Source organism: Solea solea, chromosome 2 (genome assembly GCF_958295425.1).
Source record: "Solea solea chromosome 2, fSolSol10.1, whole genome shotgun sequence".
Taxonomy (NCBI): domain Eukaryota; kingdom Metazoa; phylum Chordata; class Actinopteri; order Pleuronectiformes; family Soleidae; genus Solea; species Solea solea.
The window spans coordinates 19251897-19272272 of NC_081135.1; the positions used below are offsets into that span (position 1 = coordinate 19251897).

General features: G+C 42.2%; 1 protein-coding gene across 25 annotated transcripts in view; it reads left to right on the plus strand.

Moving 5' to 3' along the window:
- mycbp2 (MYC binding protein 2) overlaps positions 1-20376 on the plus strand; it is a 53995-nt gene that overhangs the window by 25310 nt on the left and 8309 nt on the right. For 6 of the 25 annotated variants that reach the window (XM_058622246.1, XM_058622245.1, XM_058622247.1 and 3 more), the window contains 32 exons: positions 450-724; positions 1156-1377; positions 1474-1665; positions 2671-2877; positions 2990-3127; positions 3219-3397; positions 3483-3625; positions 3730-3830; positions 3924-4142; positions 4241-4463; positions 4584-4702; positions 4815-4902; positions 5020-5069; positions 5187-5359; positions 5510-5654; positions 5755-5961; positions 6447-6502; positions 6580-6695; positions 6812-6909; positions 7966-8082; positions 8705-8845; positions 9994-10071; positions 11262-11486; positions 12342-12474; positions 12604-12729; positions 14830-15018; positions 16787-16891; positions 17442-19076; positions 19181-19350; positions 19433-19680; positions 19788-19954; positions 20176-20346. In XM_058622246.1, the coding sequence (XP_058478229.1) occupies positions 450-724; positions 1156-1377; positions 1474-1665; positions 2671-2877; positions 2990-3127; positions 3219-3397; positions 3483-3625; positions 3730-3830; positions 3924-4142; positions 4241-4463; positions 4584-4702; positions 4815-4902; positions 5020-5069; positions 5187-5359; positions 5510-5654; positions 5755-5961; positions 6447-6502; positions 6580-6695; positions 6812-6909; positions 7966-8082; positions 8705-8845; positions 9994-10071; positions 11262-11486; positions 12342-12474; positions 12604-12729; positions 14830-15018; positions 16787-16891; positions 17442-19076; positions 19181-19350; positions 19433-19680; positions 19788-19954; positions 20176-20346 (6456 nt within the window). Of the gene's footprint in view, positions 1-449; positions 725-1155; positions 1378-1473; positions 1666-2670; positions 2878-2989; positions 3128-3218; positions 3398-3482; positions 3626-3729; positions 3831-3923; positions 4143-4240; positions 4464-4583; positions 4703-4814; positions 4903-5019; positions 5070-5186; positions 5360-5509; positions 5655-5754; positions 5962-6446; positions 6503-6579; positions 6696-6811; positions 6910-7965; positions 8083-8704; positions 8846-9993; positions 10072-11261; positions 11487-12341; positions 12475-12603; positions 12730-14829; positions 15019-16786; positions 16892-17441; positions 19077-19180; positions 19351-19432; positions 19681-19787; positions 19956-20175; positions 20347-20376 lie in introns of all 25 variants that reach the window. The other 19 variants (XM_058622248.1, XM_058622249.1, XM_058622269.1 and 16 more) reach the window with 14 other exon arrangements.

Below are 20376 nucleotides of genomic sequence, written 5' to 3' on the forward strand. Positions count from 1 at the left end.
GTGAAGTCCCACCTGTTAACTTTCCTCCGGTACCGGAGGACCCAGATAACGCTTGCCAGGAGACGGATGCTGCAGCAGCAGCGCCCGTCTCCCTCTGCAAAGAAAACACCGCGCTTCGATCAATGGGAAGGTGTGGGGGCGGGGGATTTCGGGCCGGGCCAGACAATTAATGCTGGTGTGTCGGGCCGGGACCGGTTTGGTCTTAAAGACCTGCAGGCCGGGTCGGGTCGGGTTGTAATTTTCAGGCCTGTTGAGAACTCTATCTTAGATTAATATCATAATGCAATCTGTCATTTACTACTTGTACATGCTTCACCCTCTAGATTGTTTTTATATATCATATCTTGTATAAAATTGAAAACTTCTAGAATTTTCTCTATCCAAAAAAACATCTTGATAATAGTGAAACCTTTGATGTGATTTGCAATTGTCTGCTGTTTGATTTCTAGCCAGCACCAAAGCTGTGGTGGAGGAGTCGAGCAAGCTGGCTGAGTGTGTGGGAAAGACACGCAGCCTCCTGAAGAAGATCCTGTCAGAAGGCATGGACAATTGCCTGACCAAGCTGGACAATGACCCCCAGGGCTACTTGTCTCAGCCTCTCACCCTGCTGGAAGCTGTGCTGCAGGAGTGTCATAACACTTTTACTGCCTGCTTTCATTCATTCTATCCAACCCCAGCTCTGCAGTGGGCCTGCCTCTGTGATCTACTGAACTGTCTTGACCAGGTAATTAGTCTGCAAAGCATCTTCTAACTCACTCTCTAACTCTCACTGTAGGCCTTGCCACTATACCCGAAAGATGTTATAAATAGGGCTGCATGTAATATTTTCCATTTTCAGCTGATCAGTTGATCTATGATGATGCAGAAAAGAACAGCCATCTTTCCTAAAACTGTAACCATATCCTTGAAACATTAATGTTTCCTAGTTTTCTTCTTGCACTTATAATCCCTTTTTATTTATAGGATAATATTATATTTTATAATATTACATTTATTTGATATACATATCTTTATCAGAAGCAGACATGTTACTCGTATCTGGAGTGACTGCTAAAAGCCTATTCATCATTGTCCCCGACAATATTTCCCTGATTGTTGGAAAAATATCAGCTGAGTTGAAGAAAATGGATTTGAAATGTATTCTCTGTTTTTCAGGACATTGCGGAAGCCAACTTTCGCACATCCAGCAGCCGTTTGCTGGCAGCTGTGATGTCAGCTCTCTGTAACACTTCAGTAAAGCTGACGTCCATCCTGCCCATTGCGTATGACGGGGAGGTGCTGCTGCGCTCACTGGTCAAACAGGTCAGCACAGAGAATGACTCGGCCCTTGCACACCGCTTCCCCCTGTTGGTGGCCCATATGGAGAAACTAAGCCATGTAAGTATTTGCATGTTGTTTTCTTTACTTCAGATATCAGTTATTATGGGTGCAGGCACTTTTATTGTACCCTAGAATAATATTTTGCCCCTGCAGACGGAGGAGAACTTGATGGGCATGACCAGTTTTCGTGAGGTGTTAGAGAAGATGCTGGTGATTGTTGTGCTGCCCGTGAGGAAGAGTTTGAGGAAAGAGGTGGAGCTGTTCTCTCCACACCTGGTCTCCAACACCTGTGGCCTGCTGGCCTCTATTGTCTCCGAGCTCACTGCCTCCGCCCTCGGCTCTGAGGTAACTCATATTCCCCCCAGGCGTGCTCACAACATAGGTCAGGACACAGGGTGTGTCCGTGGCATACATATACCAAACATAGTGTTCTTTAAAAAAAAATACACAGAATCATGTTGTGCTTTATGTTTGCTCTTGTTGAGCTGCAAGCTGTAGATCAGGTCCTTCAGTTACAAAATGCTTTCCTTATTTTTTTTCCTGTTTCCTCATGGCATCATTTTTATTTTTAAGACAATTTTGTTATTGACGTAAATTGTCACTGTGACAGCCATCTTCCTTTGAATCAGTTGGTGTCTTTATTATTATGGAAAATTTTTTTTATAAAAAGGGGTGCATTGGCTTTTCTGTATTGTTCTGCTGTCATTCATATAACCGGGGCAGATATTGGTCACTCTGCTTCTTTTACACTATTCATAAAATCATCATAATTTTTCTATTTACGCTCATACCCGTGTATTCCAAACAACATTCCTTAGCTCTGGTTGTCACAGTAACCGTCACTCGACGACAGCCTTCGACATCACTGTTTTTCTCCATAGTCTGTTGTCAGGGAAACGACTCATCCTCCCAAGAGCACCTAGATAAGTCTCTCTGCAGCTATGTCTGGCTCTCTGTTGTCAGCAGGCTGGTTATAAATAGTATTTTAATTTACACAAGCTAAACATGGCTTATTCTTATTTCTCATTCACTTAATTAATGTATTTTGTAGAAAGCATGCATTGTCTCTTTGCGCTTTTTAAATATCGAAATAAACTACATTGCTGCTCTTTGCATTAAGGTAACATTCCTTATACATAGAGTCCTAACACTGTTTTTTGTGCTTTGTCCTCACTCATGGAATGCTGCTTTAACATTTTGAAGTAATATTTATGCACAGGAAACAGAAAATGATTTAGATTAATTACTAGTATTATGTTGTCACTTTTGTAGTAAAAACATCATTAAAATGGGTTTTTCAGCTGTACGTTGTTATGAAGTAACTTTGTGTAATGTATTCTTGCTCTTAAGGTTGACGGTCTGAACTCACTCCACTCTGTGAAAGCATCTCCCAACCGCTTCACTAAAACAAGCCAGGGCCGGAGCTGGAACACAGGCAATGGCTCACCGGATGCCATCTGTATGACTGTGGACAAGCCAGGGGTTGTGCTAGTGGGCGTCTGTGTCTATGGAGGAGGGGGCATTCATGAGTATGAACTAGAAGTGTTGGCTGATGATGTAAGTGATAAGCAAATAATTTTTAGCTGTAATTTAGCTATATTGTCTCCTGGCATTGCTTAACAAATTTTAATGCTTTGTTATGTCATTGTTTTGTACCCACACCCTTCAGGCACAGACAGAGCACCCAGGGGACTCGGCACATTCTCACAGGTGGACATCTCTTGAGCTGGTCAAGGGCACCTACAGCACTGATGACTCTCCTAGTGACATTGCTGAGATTCGCCTAGACAAAGCTGTGCCACTTAAGGTGCTGTTACTGTGACTACTGTCTGCTTTAATTCATTTATTAGCTGGTTTGTTAGACACGCAGTGATTCTTTTTTTTTTAAACGGTTGCAGGAAGGGGTAAAGTATGCTGTGAGATTGCGAAATTACGGCAGCAGGACAGCTAATGGGGATGGAGGCATGACCACAGTGCAGTGCTCGGATGGTGTGTCCTTCACTTTCAGCACTTGCAGCTTGAGTAGCAATGGGACCAACCAGACCAGAGGACAGATCCCCCAGATCCTTTACTACAGGTAAAGATAAAGAGCTAGAGTTATGTAATATCTTGACTGTGGAGTGTTTGTTTTTTCTGACTCATGATTTTTGTCATCATGGAAGGAGTGAGTATGATGGCGACCTCCAGTCTCAGCTGCTCAGCAAAGCCAATGAGGAAGACAAGAACTGCAGCCGATCCCTATCTGTCGTCAGTGCTGTGGTCAGAGCTGCAAAGGACCTGCTTCACAGGGCATTTGCTGTCGATGGTAAGCACAGCCAACTTACAGAAGCATGGGTAAATTGATTGAATTTAGATTGAATACATTCAACCTAACCCTAACCCTTTATTTGTTTCCTTTGTTCTTAACAGTGGATGATATTCCTGAATTATTAAGTTCCTCCAGCTTGTTCTCCATGCTCCTGCCCCTTATTTTGGCCTACATTGGCCCGGTGGCTGCATCTGTACCTAAGGTGGGTGGTTAAAGCAGGAGTGAAAATCTTTCATGTCAATGATACTCTTTTTAATGAGGAATTGAACTCAAATGTCTCCCCTTTCTCATCCAGGCTGCTGTGGAGGTCTTTGGACTGGTCCAGGAGCTGTTACCTGCTGTCTCTGCACTCAACCAAAAATACGCCCCACCCACCTTCAATCCCAACCAATCGACAGACAGCACGACTGGCAACCAGCCTGAACAGGGCTTGTCAGCTTGTACCACCTCCAACTACTACTCTGTAATGGAGAGTGATCACCCTTACAAGCAAGCAGGTGTCACACAATACAAGGTAAGGTACCATCCTCTAATTTATTAGTAGGTAACATACATTTGAAGACGTAACCGTCAGTTAAAATCAGCCTTGCTCTCTCTCTCACCTTGCCTCAGGTATCATTTCCAGAGTGTGTTCGTTGGACCACCATTGAGTTTGATCCACAGTGTGGCACTGCACAGCCAGAGGACGTCCTCCGCCTGCTCATCCCAAGCAGAACTCTCCACCTGTCCAGCCTGGGAGGCAAACCTCTGATGCATGACACCATCAACACCTGGACTGAGCTGAAGAAGTTTTCAGGCATCACAGGCTGGCCAACCACCGTGCTTGTGCTGCCAGGCAAGAGAAGCTTAGCAGTTCAGCTTTTAATGGACACACACCTTCAAGTTTAACATATATAAAGTTAAATTGCAAAAAACAAAGAAGCTATTATATTTTTTCTTTTATCTCCATTTTCAGGAAATGAAGTTCTCTTCTCACTGGAAACGGCCTCAGATTATGTCAAAGATGAGAAAGCTTGCTTCTACGGCTTTAAGTGTGTGGCAGTGGGATATGAGTTCAACCCGGGCGCTGATGAGGTACAGTCACTCCTGTGAAGTATCATGAATAAATCTTGTGACGCTTCGCTTGTGCTTCATCCTGTGCCATTATAAAAACTACATTTCTTACAAGGCATTTATGACATTACAGGGTATCATCCAACTAGAGAAAGAGTTAGCCTTCCTGGGCAGCGTCTGTGCTGCAGCTCTGATGAAGAAAGACCTCGCCCTCCCACTTGGTATGTAAAACTGGATAAGAGAGTGTGATTGGACTAAATTTAGGGAAAAAGCAGATTAATCTTGTATGGCATCTTAAATGAACTGTACATATGCTTCTCTAATCTTTTCCCTTTAAGGCAATGAATTAGAGGAGGATCTTGAGATTCTTGAAGAAGCCTCTTTACAGGTACGTGATCTGTTAAATTTAGGGATATGATATGAAAAACTGGTTTTCGTTTTGAATAAAGACATCTCTTCAGAATTTTTCTCTGCTTCATTCTCACTTCATTTACACTCACTTCAGGTGTGTAAGTCCCACTCAGGGATCCTGGGAAAGGGTCTGGCCTTGTCTCACTCCCCTACCATCCTTGAAGCCCTGGAGGGGAATTTGCCCCTTCATCTCCAAACCAACGAGCACTCCTTCCTTGAGGACTTCATCACCTGTGTACAGAATTCAAGTGGAGGACGTTTGGCCAGGTAAGAGTCTGTGACTTGCCTGCGCAGCTCAGGCTGTTTCTTGTCACATCCAGCTTCATTGTAGATTACTTGACTTTTAAGTTTTCATTTATTGACATATAGGTATGTTTACATATTCATGGCCTTTTCTTCTTTCTTTGGCACATCCAGGTGGCTGCAGCCAGACTCTTATGCTGACCCTCAGAAGACGTCTCTCATTCTGAACAAAGATGATATACGCTGTGGATGGCCAGCTACTGTGGTTGTACAGACCAAAGACCAGTATGGAGATGTGGTGCACGTTCCCAACATGAAGGTTAGGGATATTTTGTGTTGGCTTTTCTGCTGCTTGTTTAAATCCGTTACCATTTTACCAGTGTTCTATAGTTTTCTGAATGTGTTTTTGTTTTGTGCAGGTGGAGGTGAAGGCTGTACCCGTTTCCCAAAAGAAGTCAATGCAGCCTGAGAATGTAAAGAAACTCCAGCGCCTACCTGGAAGCTCCTCCCCTTCGTCCTCTGGACCCGACCTTACCTTTGGAGGATTGCCAATGCCCAAGCTGGAGTCCACATATGAGCCTGTGATTGTGAAAGAAGCTCGATACATTGCTATTACCATGATGAAGGTCAGCATTGTGTAACTGACGCATCACTCACTCACAGACTCATAATAAACATTCATTTGGCTGCAGATTTTCCACTAGGGAGAGTTATTTGATACCTGTAGGCAATAGCAGGTTAGTCCTGCAGATGTTGACACATCCATTTTGTCAAATATTTTTAAAAAGATGGTCAGTTTCAGCATAAACATGTGCCCCCTCTTAGACTTACAATGCTGTTGTTTCAGGTTTGCAGTTCATAAACAGTTGCTTAGTCTCGTCTAGGAAAAAAATGAATGGCAATTTAATCAGAGTAAATGTCAATTAATTCTGCCAAGAATTCACACAAAATTACAATTCACAGCATTTCATGGATGGACATAAAGATTTAAAAAAACAACTGATAAAGATTCAGTTTGAATGACTGAATTCTATTGGCAATTTGTTTTAGGTAGAGCAGTGATTCTGTTGTTACCTTCACAGTCATGCCTTTTCTCATCCTATGATTTTAGGCATATGAAAACTACTCCTTTGAAGAGCTGCGATTTGCCTCCCCCACCCCAAAGAGGTAAGTGAGATCATACTGGGAAAAAAACCGAGTCACAGGTTAGTTACAAACTAATTACTAATCATTTTCCCACTCAGACCCAGTGAGAACATGCTGATTCGTGCCAACACTGATGGAACCTACAGTGCTAACTGGACTCCAGGAGCAGTTGGCCTCTATACAATCCATGTAACTATTGATGGCATTGAAATCGGTAAGTCGGTTTAAATGCCTGTTGATTATAATCTTCTTTTTTTTTTAAATGCTAAAGAAATAACAATGTATTGCCATATATTACCATTTTAAACTGTAAATAACATTTTCATATAGATGCTGGTTTGGAGGTTGAAGTCAAAGATCCTCCAAAAGGTATGATACCACCAGGAACTCAGATGGTGAAACCGAAGGCTGAACCTCAGCCTAGCAAGGTGAGCTTTTGCTTTACCATCAGAGGCATGAACACACACAAACACATGAATAGAAAAAACATGCATGCCCTCATCCATGGAATTCAACACAGACCAGATACAGTTTGTCCTGTCGTGTACCTTTTATCAACAATTCGTAACTTGACCTGCTTGAACTAAGGCACTTTCAGAAATGTGAAATGGAATGATAATATTGCCCATGGTATTTACACTGAAATCTGACATCTTTTGTAGAGGGAAACATCCAGACATTTACATGTAGCAAGGAAAAGAGACAGAAATATTTGCAAATAAACAAACTGCTGGCTTTCTAGAGCAATATCTGTTTCATCTTGTCCAGTAATAACATTTAGTCTAGTGTAATGATTACATTTATGGCTAAATATTTGTAAAATTTGTAATTTGCTTATTATGTTAGTGCTTAGAGATTATGATGTTGGCTCTGGTTTTAAGCTCTCCAAAGTTTTTGTATTCTTTTTGGTCTTGTCCATTTGTATTTCCCTATATTTGAGACTAATGACTCTGGGTTTGGTTACTCTTAGTTTGCTGGTTGTTTTGTGTCTGTAAACATACTGACTGCTGCTGCTATTAGAGTTAGTTGTTTGTTTAAGCTGCCTAGTTTGACTATGTTTAATACAAGGGAAAAGTGTTTGGAAATAACACAAAATTAGATAAACAAATGCCAAAATGCACCAAAATTATGCTCATCATCATTTTCTAAAACATGTACCAATTTGAACTCTATAATGGGGAAACAATCAACAATATCACAAACGCTTTTGATAAACACTGTATGTACAGACATAGATGGGAGAATCTGGATCAAAACGAAGTTGCCCTGAAAATAGAGCTGCCCAAATCTCCTCATCTTTTGCTGTGTGTATGTGTTTACTCGAAAGCAAGCTCTGTGTGGGTTAAGGCATGTCGTCTCCCACTGTCAACTTATCCGGCTTCTTCTACTTTCTCTTCCTGCTGCACTTCTTGTCTTTTGTTTTTTTCTTTCTGTTCCTTGCTCCTGCCGCTCACGGGTCTCCATCTCCCCTCTGCTTCTCTCAGGTCCGCAAATTTGTGTCCAAGGACAGCGCAGGCCTGCGTGTGCGTAGTCACCCCTCCCTGCAGAGTGAACAGATAGGCATAGTGCATGTCAATGGCACCATCACTTTCATTGACGAGGTAATTGATTTAAGACCAGGTGGAATATACGTAGACTAGCAGAAGCACGATCCACTTTTAATCTATTCCTGTATTTGATTTCTTCTTTGACTCTATAAGGACTAAATCACAAATATTACAATCCTTTTTTGTCTGGATTAACAGTTACCAGTAATTTCTTCCTCAATGATTTCTGTGTATCATGTAATTGCCTCTCACAGTAATGATAAGTACTTTCTTTTAAAGCTTATCAATTTGTTGCTCTTACTTTGTGTTGCTTCATTATCTTGCAAAGCATTCTGAGGCTACAGAAAAGGCACCATACATGCAACAGATGAAATGGGTTAAAATATAAAATAAAAAACTTTATGATAGAACTGTGAAATAGCTTGCATTAAGTTTATTTACCACTCCTGCGCAATATCTGAGCACTCACACTTTGATAGCAACACTACTGACATGTTTCTTCATGTAGTACTTGCACCATTGTGTAATCTGTAGTACTTTTCTGTGGCCTCAGAAGTGTGTGAGTGAGTGTGCGAGCAAGTGAGTGAGTGACTGAGTGAGTGTGTGCTGCCCTTCTTGCTTCCATAGTAACGGGACGGCATGGCTGTGCTGTGCTCTGTTGCTTGTTTTCCTGTAGATCCACAATGATGATGGTGTGTGGCTCAGGCTCAATGATGAAACAGTAAAGAAGTATGTTCCCAGCATGAATGGGTACACTGAAGCCTGGTGCCTCTCTTTTAACCAGCACCTTGGCAGGAGCCTACTGGTCCCAGCTGACGTAAGTAGAAGAAGGCCTGCTGAGCTGAGTCTGACTCACTGTAATCATAGGAAAGGCTCCTGTGTTGTTGGGGGAAAGATCACTTATGTGAAGAGCTTAGTTGTGGTTGGCACCCACTTCTCTTGCATAAGACAAACACTGAATTTGTAATTTTTATTAACACACTGTACAAGGCAACAGCAGCTGGGAGCATGCATGCGCTAACTCATGTTTAAGGGCAATATTTAGAAGTCTACCATTATGTGACCACTGTGTGTGTAGTTGGATAGAAATGCTCACATGCTTAGGGAGTGTAGTTGTGCACTGAAGTGTTCCACAATGCAGGAACTTCCAAACAAGGAAAAACTTGCATAGTAAAGGAGCAATTTCATCCTGTGGTGAAAGGCATTAGTCTGCACTGTTCAGTCTTCTCTTCTTTGTTGCCTACTCCTCACATTTCATGAAAGCTTGCACTCTATGGCATGTGATAACAAGGTTTTCTCTCACATTTTGCTCCATGCCACACAAACCGCCACAATATGCAAAAGAATCAAATCAGGAATATGACTGGATCTAATTACGGACATGAATATTGCAGTAGAAAGACATGATTATCATATGGAGGGCGGTTTTCTGTCATGAAGCATTCACTGGTCCGCAGAAAGGTGTCAATGGGAAATTGTGCCTCTACTGCTCTATAATTCCACCTTGGCATTGGGTTGCTTTAGGTGCGAGGTGGCTTCCATACAAGGTCTCTGTCTGAACAGCATGACACACTACATCATCCAAGTTGGCAATTTTTTTGGAAGTTTCTTCTTTACATGTATTTGATTTGGTCATGGATTTGGAAAAAAATACTGAACCTTCATTTCTTTCCTGCGACAAGGTTTTCTATCATTTTTAATGCATTTGACTCAACACTCATAAAGTGACAGGGTTGTGCCTGTGTTTGCAACCCTCTCCACAACTAACCGGCCTATTACACCACTCAGATTCTGTCCTGTCTTCTTCACTTTCTCAAATAACCTCTGATCCTGGAAATTTCAGAGGAGCCAGACCCAAAATATTTTATCTCCTTCCAAAAAAATACACAAGCAACCCCCCATCTGTCTTCTCTCCTTTCTCGGGCCGTCTACTGTTTCTTGACTGTCTCACAATCTGTTGCTCAGAATGTCTTTAACGCTAGCCAAGGAGTCAGGGATATCGGCTTTTTGTCGTGGACCCCCTTAACTGTATTCCCACCACAGGTGAGTTGTATAATGGGGGATGCATAGCTTGATTGCCCATAGCTCATTATCTACATGTTGTCTTCTTGAACCCCTTGTGACATTTTTTTTAGTTGTTCCACTCTGTTAATCAGGCATATGAGGACGAACCACAGTTGCATGGTTGTGTGTGTAGTTGTGACACTGAATGTCAGGGAATACTACTATTTTATTGATGGCAACAGTGTAAGGGTCTCATGTTGCATGGGGATGATGATACTAATATCCAGTCTGTTGCATGAGGTCTTGTTTGAAAAGCTTGTCAACCATAGTCCCGTATCTTTGTGTGTCATAGCATGTCTCCCTTTAGCTGGTTTGAAACTGTGAACTTTGTACTTAATTTGATCCTGTCTGTTGTATATCGGTCAGTTAAATATAAAAAAAAAACAACTTTTAAATATGACTTAATTCTCTCGAGGGTCGAGGTGAAATTTGATATATATAACAATCTAATTTGAAATTGACGCTCATAAAAGGAATAGTTCAACATTTTGGGAATTTTTTTGATAATTTGCTAGATAGGGAGAATCTTACAGCTCTCTGTCCAGGAAATGAAAGGCTTTAGGTTAGTGTATCGCAGCATACGGACCACAATTAATAATAGGCAGCTGGCCCACCTCTGGCTTAAAGTGATAAAATAAGTCTGTGGTGCCCTACAGCTCACTGATTAATGTGTTATGTCATATTTGTTTGATCTCTGCAAAGCTAGACAGTGTGGTTTTACATAGATAATGTGCTGGACAATATAAGTAATGTTATGTTTCTGTTAAATTGTCACAGTGACTCCAAGAGCAGCAATCAGCCAAGAAAAATACTCATTTTAATGTACAGATTAAACAAACAAAGCATGACAAGGCCATCTATTTGCGTTTGTTCATGTTAAGCTAAGATATCCAGCTGTTGGCTGTAGATTCATATTTAACTGACAGATCAGACAGATCATGTGCAGGTGCTCTTGATTAGCGTTTTCTTGCTATGACAAATAATCATCCTTCAACCAAATTATCCAGTAAATGTATTCCAGGAAACTCCCTGTTACATTTCTAACAGTGGCTTTTCATTAGAAAACAAGAAATAAAACAGGACTTAGTTGCCTGACCCTCGACTTTTATGCAACATGCAACCTGTTGATGTGTTACTCTGTTTCTAATCCCTGCTCTTGCCTGTTGCAGGAGGTCAGGGGCCAATCGGAGGAGAACGTTAAGGAGGTGAGCAGCTGCCCTTCCCATGAGGCCCCCATTCGGGTGCAGAACAGGGCAGGGCAGGGCGGCGGCCCGGGGCTTTATAAGGTAGTGAAGACCGGCCCCTCTGGTCACAACATCAGAAGCTGCCCAAACCTTAGGGGTATCCCCATTGGAATGTTAGTTCTTGGCAACAAGGTCAAGGCCATAGGCGAGGTACGCACTCACCCCAAATAATGCAATGTGTTTCTTTGTGGCTGGATTTGAATTAATCAGTCTGTTTAGATCCCGTAATGTACTAGAGCTGATGCAAGTAGATTGGCCTTCATACTCAGAAATTAGACTTCCCTGTTTTTCCTAAACTGATGTTGGATGTAAAGAACATAATCTGTTTTTCTAAGGGGGTATATCAGGTGCTTCTTGGTTTGGGTGGGTCTATCTTTCCACTTGTTGGGATCTAATCAACATCTGTGGCTGCAGCATTCTTATGTGCTTCCTGACCTACTAATTTCAGTTTGTCTATAAATCCATTGCAGTTTCAGGGTGTCATATTCAGCTGCCTCAAGACTTCTCTGGGGAAGTCTGATCACAAAATGCTGGAGCTTCTATGTGCCTTGACTGTATCTTTCTTGCACTTTCCACAATTCTGTCAATATACTTCATAAACGCTATGCAAATTGCCATGGCCTGATGATGAGTGGAGCTTACTTTCTTTTGGATATGACCTGTCATTGGCTGATGTGGTGTGTCATGCTGTTCAAAAGTTTGAGCCTGTACTAAATGCCTTGCTGGGATGCAAGACCTGCAGATACTAATACTTCCATCTTTGTATTTACCCTTTTTTTTTAAGCTGCATCTTGTTCTTATTCCCGCGCTACCTGCTGATACACTAAACTAGTTTCATGTGATGTTTCATGTTTTTTTTGCAGTAATGACATGGATAGATGTGGGTTGATAGGGAAAATGGCTACATCTTTTTTTTGATAGACAGCAGCCAGACAAGTATTTAAATGTGACACAAGTGTCCAGTTTGTGCGTGAGTTCAGATAAAGAGTGTGGTTTGTGTATCAGGTGGTCAACTCAGAGGGAACCTGGGTTCAGCTGGACAAGAACAGTGTAGTGGAGTTCTGTGAGAGTGATGAAGGAGAGGCCTGGTCATTGGCCAGAGACCGTGGAGGAAACCAGTACCTTCGCCATGATGAGGGTAAGCCACAAACAGACCTCACTTTCTAACATTGCTAACAAATTCAAATTAATTTAAAACAGGAGGAAATCATTTGAACTTCAAAGTATTGATTAATATAAGTTAATAAAATCTGATTTGCTCCAACAGAACAAGCTTTGCTTGAGCATGGGGCCCAGACTCCACCACCAAGCCCTTTTTCTGTGCAAGCCTTCAACAGAGCCGCAACTTCAAATGGAGCACAGGGCTTTGATTACGGCATCTCCAACAACAAAGGTGGGGTCAACAAGCATTTCTAGAGTTTTTGCAAATATCTTCTCAATCTTCATATCACTTTGCTTTTAACTTCATCACATTCTATGACTCTGCTCATTTATGCTTGATATTTTTAGGTCCTCAGCCTCCAGTCAAAGATTTTCAGTGACACTTTAGTTTCAAATCTCATTTATCTCTGCCCAATTGTGTTGATTATTCTCTGCCTTATTTAGCATACACTATCTCACTTCTCGACAAATGAGTCAGTCATTGTCGTTGGTCACTGATCTCTAATGTCTTTTTATTTATGCATGCTTTTTTGTGTTGTGTTGTTTTGTGCTGCTATTGTTATTTCATGCCTAACATCTCTGCAATGTCAGGCATAATTCTGTGTATGTGTGCATGGGCCAGTCAGTGTGCTTCTACTCATCTGGACAACTACTAGACTTTGTTTAGTTGGGTATTGGCAGGTAATTGACCCTGGATGTGTCTCTGTGCTTTTCCCTTTATTTTATCTTTAATTAGTGTCTTAGAAGCCATTTGATCATTCACTCAAAATATGGACGATTTCTGACAATCACTTGAATGAGGTCATCAGTTTTGTTACTCTATCAAAGATAAGGTTGCTCCAAACAAGTCTGTTTATCTTTCAGCCTGAATATTGTGCCGACTGCTGACCCTGTGTCGGGTTATTTTTTCATATGGCGATTCACCTCACTTTGCTTTAAAAGGAGATTAATATGTTCATACTCCTATTCCTGATAACCTAAAAAATCGTGGTTAGATATACTGTCACACTGCTGTTTTCGCTAAACCACGTACAACATGTGTCTTTGTTCAGCCACAAACTTGCTTTTACCAGTCAAGAAGATATTTTGAACTTACCTCAAATGTTCATTACACGGTGTGCTAATATGCTACCAAGTCTTCTACTTGCCTAAAAATGTTAAATATATAAGAGCTGTTTATTTCTGTTGGTTTCATTGGATGCCAGAAAGATTATTTTTGAGCAGCTATTAACACGGACACAACTTTCTAAATGGTGACTTGTGCAGATTACTTTCTGGTTGGATTTACACTTTGTAGGAGCAAAGACTAAGACGTGACTTTGGTTTGAGCATCCAAGTAGCAATCAACCTCACATTCTTTGTGGTTGTTATTCTGCCTTGGTTGTTCAATGGTGGACGATTTGCACCAAGTTGTAAATGTGTGAAATGGGTAAAGAACATTTGCCTTGTCCATCAGGATCCACTTCCATTGTAGATGCTTCGGTCATGCAAAAACTCCTATCCTGGATAGCAACCCCTCCTGCCAGTTCTACTCAGCACCCTGTGACAAATTTCTTTGAGCAAGTTGCAGAGGCAATCTTATTGTCAAAAGTATAAATCCATAATGATAAATGATGAGAGGTTTAGAATGGTGAAGCAGTTGATGCAGCGTCATCCTTGTGGAAAATTACATGTTTTTCCCTGCACATCTTCTGATCTTCTGATACGGTCATGCAGCTTTCTGTATGTCAAAGAGTGATTGTTGAACTTAAAACTTCGAGAGAAAGTCACTCTTTTCAAAAGGTCCAATGAGAGCTGGAGTGTTTTGCTACTTTAAATGGGAATACAATCCATTCAAGTCATGGCTGGATCATCTAAAATTCTCCAAGAAACCGAAAAGGCTGAAAAACAGTATTGGTGCAATCAAAAGTGTACTTTGCTTTTTGCTCGGATCCTCCATCAGAATCTCCGTTCAATCATTTCTATTTTAGTTTTTCATCTTCACACAAATTCCCATATTCCCATATTCCCATATTCTTGGCTGTTTAATCAAAGAAGCAGGGCTTTCCTGATCGAGCTGCTCAACCACCCTTCTTCTGGCACTTAGTCCAGCAGAGTTCCATACCCTTAAGGCCACTTGCTTAATGTTGTCAGTGTAGAAAATGAGCACAACTTAAACTTCCAGGACCCTGAATCCCCATAATAGTTCCTCCCATTCTACACATCTACTGTGCTCGTGACAGAAGACTGGATGACTGAAAATGAACAGTGAATGACCGTCACCCCCTTTGGAAACCTCAGACCATAGTATAAGCTGTAGTTTTTCCCCCTTCCTCTGTCTCCATGTTTGCAGGTGACCGGTTGAGTGCCATACTGAATTCCATTCAGTCTGGGCCTTTCCTCTCAGCAGCTCCCTCTTCCTCCGTATTTGAGCAAGCCGCCCAACCTCCCTCCTCCTCCTCCTCTTCCTCCCTTGTCCACAGCCCATTTGTGTTTGGACAGTCCCCCTCCCAACTGTCTCAGCCACAACCACAGCTTCTGAGTAAGTCTGTCCTGCTCTCTGACAGCACTCGCTTGCAAAGGTGTTGCTCCTTTTGCTTCACAGCCTTTGTTGTTACGTTTTTTCTCTTAATTTTGTGTTTTTTTTTCTGGGGAGTGCATTAGGGATATGTTCTACAATGCAGAAATATCCACAACAAGGCAATGTGTCTATTATTCAGTGTTTAAATCTTGTTTCTAAAAAGAACAAGTATAGTGACAATGTCTTAAAAGTGCATTATAAGTGATTGTCACTTCTGTTTTGAGAACAAGATTTGCAGCATTAATTTTAGACCTAACACCTTGTTGAACATAATATTTTTGCCACTTGCTGGAGAAGTAAGTCTGAGCTGCATTTGTTTCTTTTGTTGCTTCTTTCACTTTGGATCATCTTTAATTGAAACCTTATTTCATTTCTCATCTCAACCAGCCCAGGGCTTCACTGCATGGATAAAACAATGAAAAAGTTGGTTATTGGTCAAGAATCACTTTCTAATACAGATGTTGCATATAACAGAAGTTCTTTATTTAGTCTCTCTAAAATAATATCGCAGTTTATAAGAAATTAAAAAGCAACAGCCTTTTCAAATCTGCTTTCTCTCTTTCTGTCGATCTTCTAAATTCATTTGAAAGTTTGTTGTTAGTTTTTACTCACATAGTTCTACTTCCCATGGACGTGTCACAGAAAAAAACATGACGAGAGACGAGACGAGACAAAATACTGTATCGTAATCAATCAAGAGAAATGGCACGTTCAATTAGTTTTTTCTCTCCATGACACCTCTCAGGTTTTAGCAATTTTCGTTTTTCACCTTTAAAGATGGGGTTGGAGATCCTGGAAAAACTGTTAGAGCAGGCTACATTTTGAATTCAAAAGTCCAAGCCCCTTTCTTCAGACTTCCCTCTGAAGCTACGCCTCCAACACCCAGGAACACTCGATGAACACGGATTCACGAGCACTGTGCAGCATCGGTACATTTGGTGACGCTTACTTTTTTCTGATACTTTTTCAAATGACAACAGGATGCTGAAAAACAACACATACTCTCAAAAGACCACAAAGTGAACCTACCTGTCCACTAGAAACAGGGCCACCATGTCATCACTTGGCAACCCTTTCTGGGCTTTCAGTTGTCGCCATTGTTCAAAAGCAGCACCAATGTTCACTCTGGTCTAGGATCACTCTGATCAACCTTTTTCTTGGCAGTGGCTTTCCCAAAAACAAAGGACCAACACCTGTTGTTGGCTCCTTTTCTGGCATAACGTTTCTGCAACTGTCTCATTGAATTTTTAGCAAGCTAGCTTAAGCTCTGGTGTTGTTGTCTGAGCAATAAATACAGAGGGATACATGCAGGGGGGAGGGAGTATAAGATGGCAGTTTGATTGATGCATCACAATCCAATTATTTCTTTCGGTATCCAATATGGTTAGATGGTGTTTTTACAGGCCTCTCCGTTCCACAGCTCCGTTTTTCATTTTTGTGACAATGTATTAATTAATTGGTTACAATCAGGGTGTGAAGAGGATTAAAAAATGCTCCAGAAAATGATCTCCCGCCCGACCTTTAAGTATTCTCTCTTCACGTCTCTCATTTTCTCTACTTATTGATTTATAATTGCTCCGAAACATTTAACATGTTGTCCTTATGCTTCTCTCTATGTCACCTTCTTGACTTGACCTCATTGCTTATTTGTGCTTTCTTTCTTTCTGTCTGTGGTGGCCTTGCATTCCATGGCTTGTTTGTTTACCTGCCCCACTGTTTTTCGCTGTAGATGGTTCATCTCGCAGCCTTGCTTCTCGTGAGCGCGCGCAAAAAAGCAGTGTGTCTGTGGCTGGGCATGGCACTGCTCTCTCATCTCTTGCTCTGAGGCAAAAGGGTGGGTAATTACATCATGCATGCCACCTTCAGACTAAACTGAAGGGTGGGTAGGAGCTCCTGAAAACTCACAGCTGCTTCTGTTGGAAATGATAATGTCCAGTGCATTGAACTAGTGAAAAATGACATTTGGGCCAACAAGCTAGTTTTGAATCCTGATTGACTTTCAGACAATTTTAGTACATTACTACTCTAACTGCTGTTTTTCTGGTCAAGACCAAGGCTTGATCCAGTATTAGTTGGAAAGGTCCTAGAACTGGGCTGGAATCCATCTTGCATTTCTCTATGGTCCACTAGTTCATCCATATCAGAATTTATTTGGCTACATACAAAGCAACTGTCATTACTTGTTTTTGTTTTCTTTCCAAGGTTTAACATCTTTCATTTTGAGGACGTCTCTATCTTTCTGCCCTTCTTTTCATCTTACCATATCTTTTTAACATTCGTTTTTCACGATGATTGTTTTATCTACAGTTAAAGTTAACAGTTAAACTATTTCCAGTAATGCTGTGATTGTTGGTGGCGTAACAGTTTGGATTTTTAATTCTAAGGTGACAGGGGGAGCCTGATGTCTGGTGCACGGCCGATGTCCCCATCCTCAAAACATCGTCAGGAAAATCGCTCATCCAAACAGGAAAGTCGGGGAAGCCGCTCAGTCGAACAGAGCAGGAGCAAGACTGGGGAGGGTGGACTCTCAGCCAGTGAAGCGCTCATCCTACGGTCAGATACAGCCAAACTGAGGTCTGACTCTCACAGTCGCTCTCATTCGCCCAATCACAATACTTTGCAAGCTCTGAAGGCAGATGGTAGAACTTCGGGACTTAGAGCTGAGTCTCCAAACCCTGGCTCTCGCTCCTCTTCTCCCAAACAAAAAGGTGTGTCCTCCTCAGGCAGGCTGAGTCCCTCCAACACCACCTCCCAGCACTCCTCTTCACCCCACCATGACAAGAACCTTCCACCAAAAGTTAGTCCCTCCTCCAAAGCCCGATTTGACCCTCCCAGAGAGAGATCCAAGTCAGATTCTTACACTTTGGACCCAGACACACTCAGAAAGAAGAAGATTCCACTTACAGAGCCACTTAGAGGCCGATCTACCTCCCCTAAACCAAAACTGTCCCCTAAAGATCCAAATCAAGGCGTAATCAACAATGCAGAGAACCGTGTTCCTTCTCCTCATGTAACTCAAGAGAACCTTCATAGTGAAGTAGTGGAAGTATGCACCTCTACTGCTCTCCTCTCTGAGGACGGCAATGATGAGAATGCAGAGGTCCACAATGCTGATGAAGACTCATGTAAGGTGCACTTTAGCATCGGCAAAGCTCCTGTGAAAGATGAATTAGAGAGTCGCTCTTCACCTAAAGTTAGTCGCAAAACCTCCAGTCGACACACACGCTCAAAGAAGGACAAATCTGGGCCCCTCTTTAAAGGTGAGAGTACATCAAAGGTCACAGAGCCTGTCAAACAGGCCATGTCACCCTCTGTGGCAGAGTGTGCGCGAGCGGTTTTTGCAGCATTCCTTTGGCATGAAGGTATCGTCCATGATGCCATGGCCTGCTCGTCCTTCCTGAAGTTCAACCCAGACTTGACCAAAGAGCACGCCCCGATACGCAATTCCTTGGGAGGACAGGGTGCTGAGGAGAAGGAGAGTAAGTTAAAGAACCGGCACTCTTTGGAGATTTCCTCTGCACTTAACATGTTTAATATTGCTCCACATGGTCCAGACATCTCTAAAATGGGCAGCATCAACAAAAACAAGGTGCTGTCCATGTTGAAGGAACCCCCATTGCCAGAGAAGTGTGAAGATGGCAAAGGAGACGGCATTTCCTATGAGATGACTTCTAATCCTTCTATGAGGGCAAAATCAATCCTACCATTAACATTACAGCATTTGGTGGCCTTTTGGGAGGACATATCAATGGCCACCATCAAGGCAGCAACTCAGAACATGATCTTCCCCAGCCCAGGGTCCAGTGCCATCTTAAAGAAGAAGGAACATGAGAAAGACAGTAAGAAGGCAAAGAAGGAGAAGAAGAAAAGGGAGAAGGCAGAGGTGCGTCCAAGAGGGAATCTGTTTGGAGAGATGGCACAGCTTGCCATGGGTGGACCTGAAAAAGACACTATCTGTGAGCTGTGCGGGGAATCTCACCCATATCCTGTCACCTACCATATGAGACAAGCTCACCCAGGTACGAGTGTGCAAGTCTTTGTTCGGCTATTTATAATTCTGCTTAAACATGGGTAACTTTTTTCACTTTAGTTCTGGTCACATCTGCACCTTGTATTTTGACAGGGTGTGGACGCTATGCTGGAGGCCAGGGCTACAACAGTATTGGCCATTTCTGTGGTGGTTGGGCTGGGAACTGTGGCGACGGAGGCATAGGAGGCAGCACCTGGTACCTGGTCTGTGATCGCTGTCGGGAAAAATATCTAAGAGAAAAGCAGACTGCTGCCAGGGAAAAGGTACTTCTGCTGCATTTTAATCTCTTCCCCCTCTTTAACTAAAACACTTTGAATCAAACTTAATCTGTATGGTCTTTGCTAGGTAAAGCAGTCAAGGAAGAAACCCCTTCAAGTGAAGACACCAAGAGCCCTTCCCACAATGGAGGCCCACCAGGTGATCAGAGCAAATGCTTTGTTCCTGCTGTCCCTCAGCAGTGCTGCTGAGCCCAGCATGCTGTGCCACCACCCTCCCCGGCCCCTGCATTCCCAGCTGCTCCCCAGCCTCAAGGAAGGCATTTCGGATGAACTCCCCAATAAAATGGGCTGCCTCTACCTGCAGACACTAGCTAGGTATGTGAATAATAGCCACATTTTAAAGATATGATATGATTATAACACTCGTATATAATGATAGTGTAGTGTAGTGAAGTTTGAGTCAGTCTCTTTCCATTTCACAGACAACACACAGAGAACTTTGGGGCATACCAAGATGATAACCTCTTCCAAGATGAGATGAGGTATTTGCGCTCCACTTCTGTTCCTGCGCCATACATTTCAGTCACCCCTGATGCCTGCCCCAATGTGTTTGAGGAACCAGAAAGCAACATGAAATCAATGCCTCCTAGGTGAAACCTCTTATTCTTACTACTTCCTACTCTGACATATTCTTCGTTACTGTGGGTAACTTTACAATTCTGTCAATACATAACAATTTTCTCATAGCACTACCATGAGCTGATATAAGGTTGCATTTTGTTTATATAATTGGTAAAATACTTGATATTTGATATTTTCTTAGCAATTTATTTTGAGGTTTAACAGTAGTTCTTTGTGTTTGTCTTTATTGGCTCTCTATTAGTCTGGAGACCAGTCCAATCACAGACAGCGACACGACTAAGCGCACAGTGTTTCAAAGGTCTTACTCAGTCGTTGCCTCCGAGTATGACAAGCAGCACTCGCCCTCTCCAGCCCGAATCAAAGCTGTGCCCAGACGCAGGGTCCATAGTGGCGATGCAGGTAATTACACGCAGCCTTTAAGAAGTGACT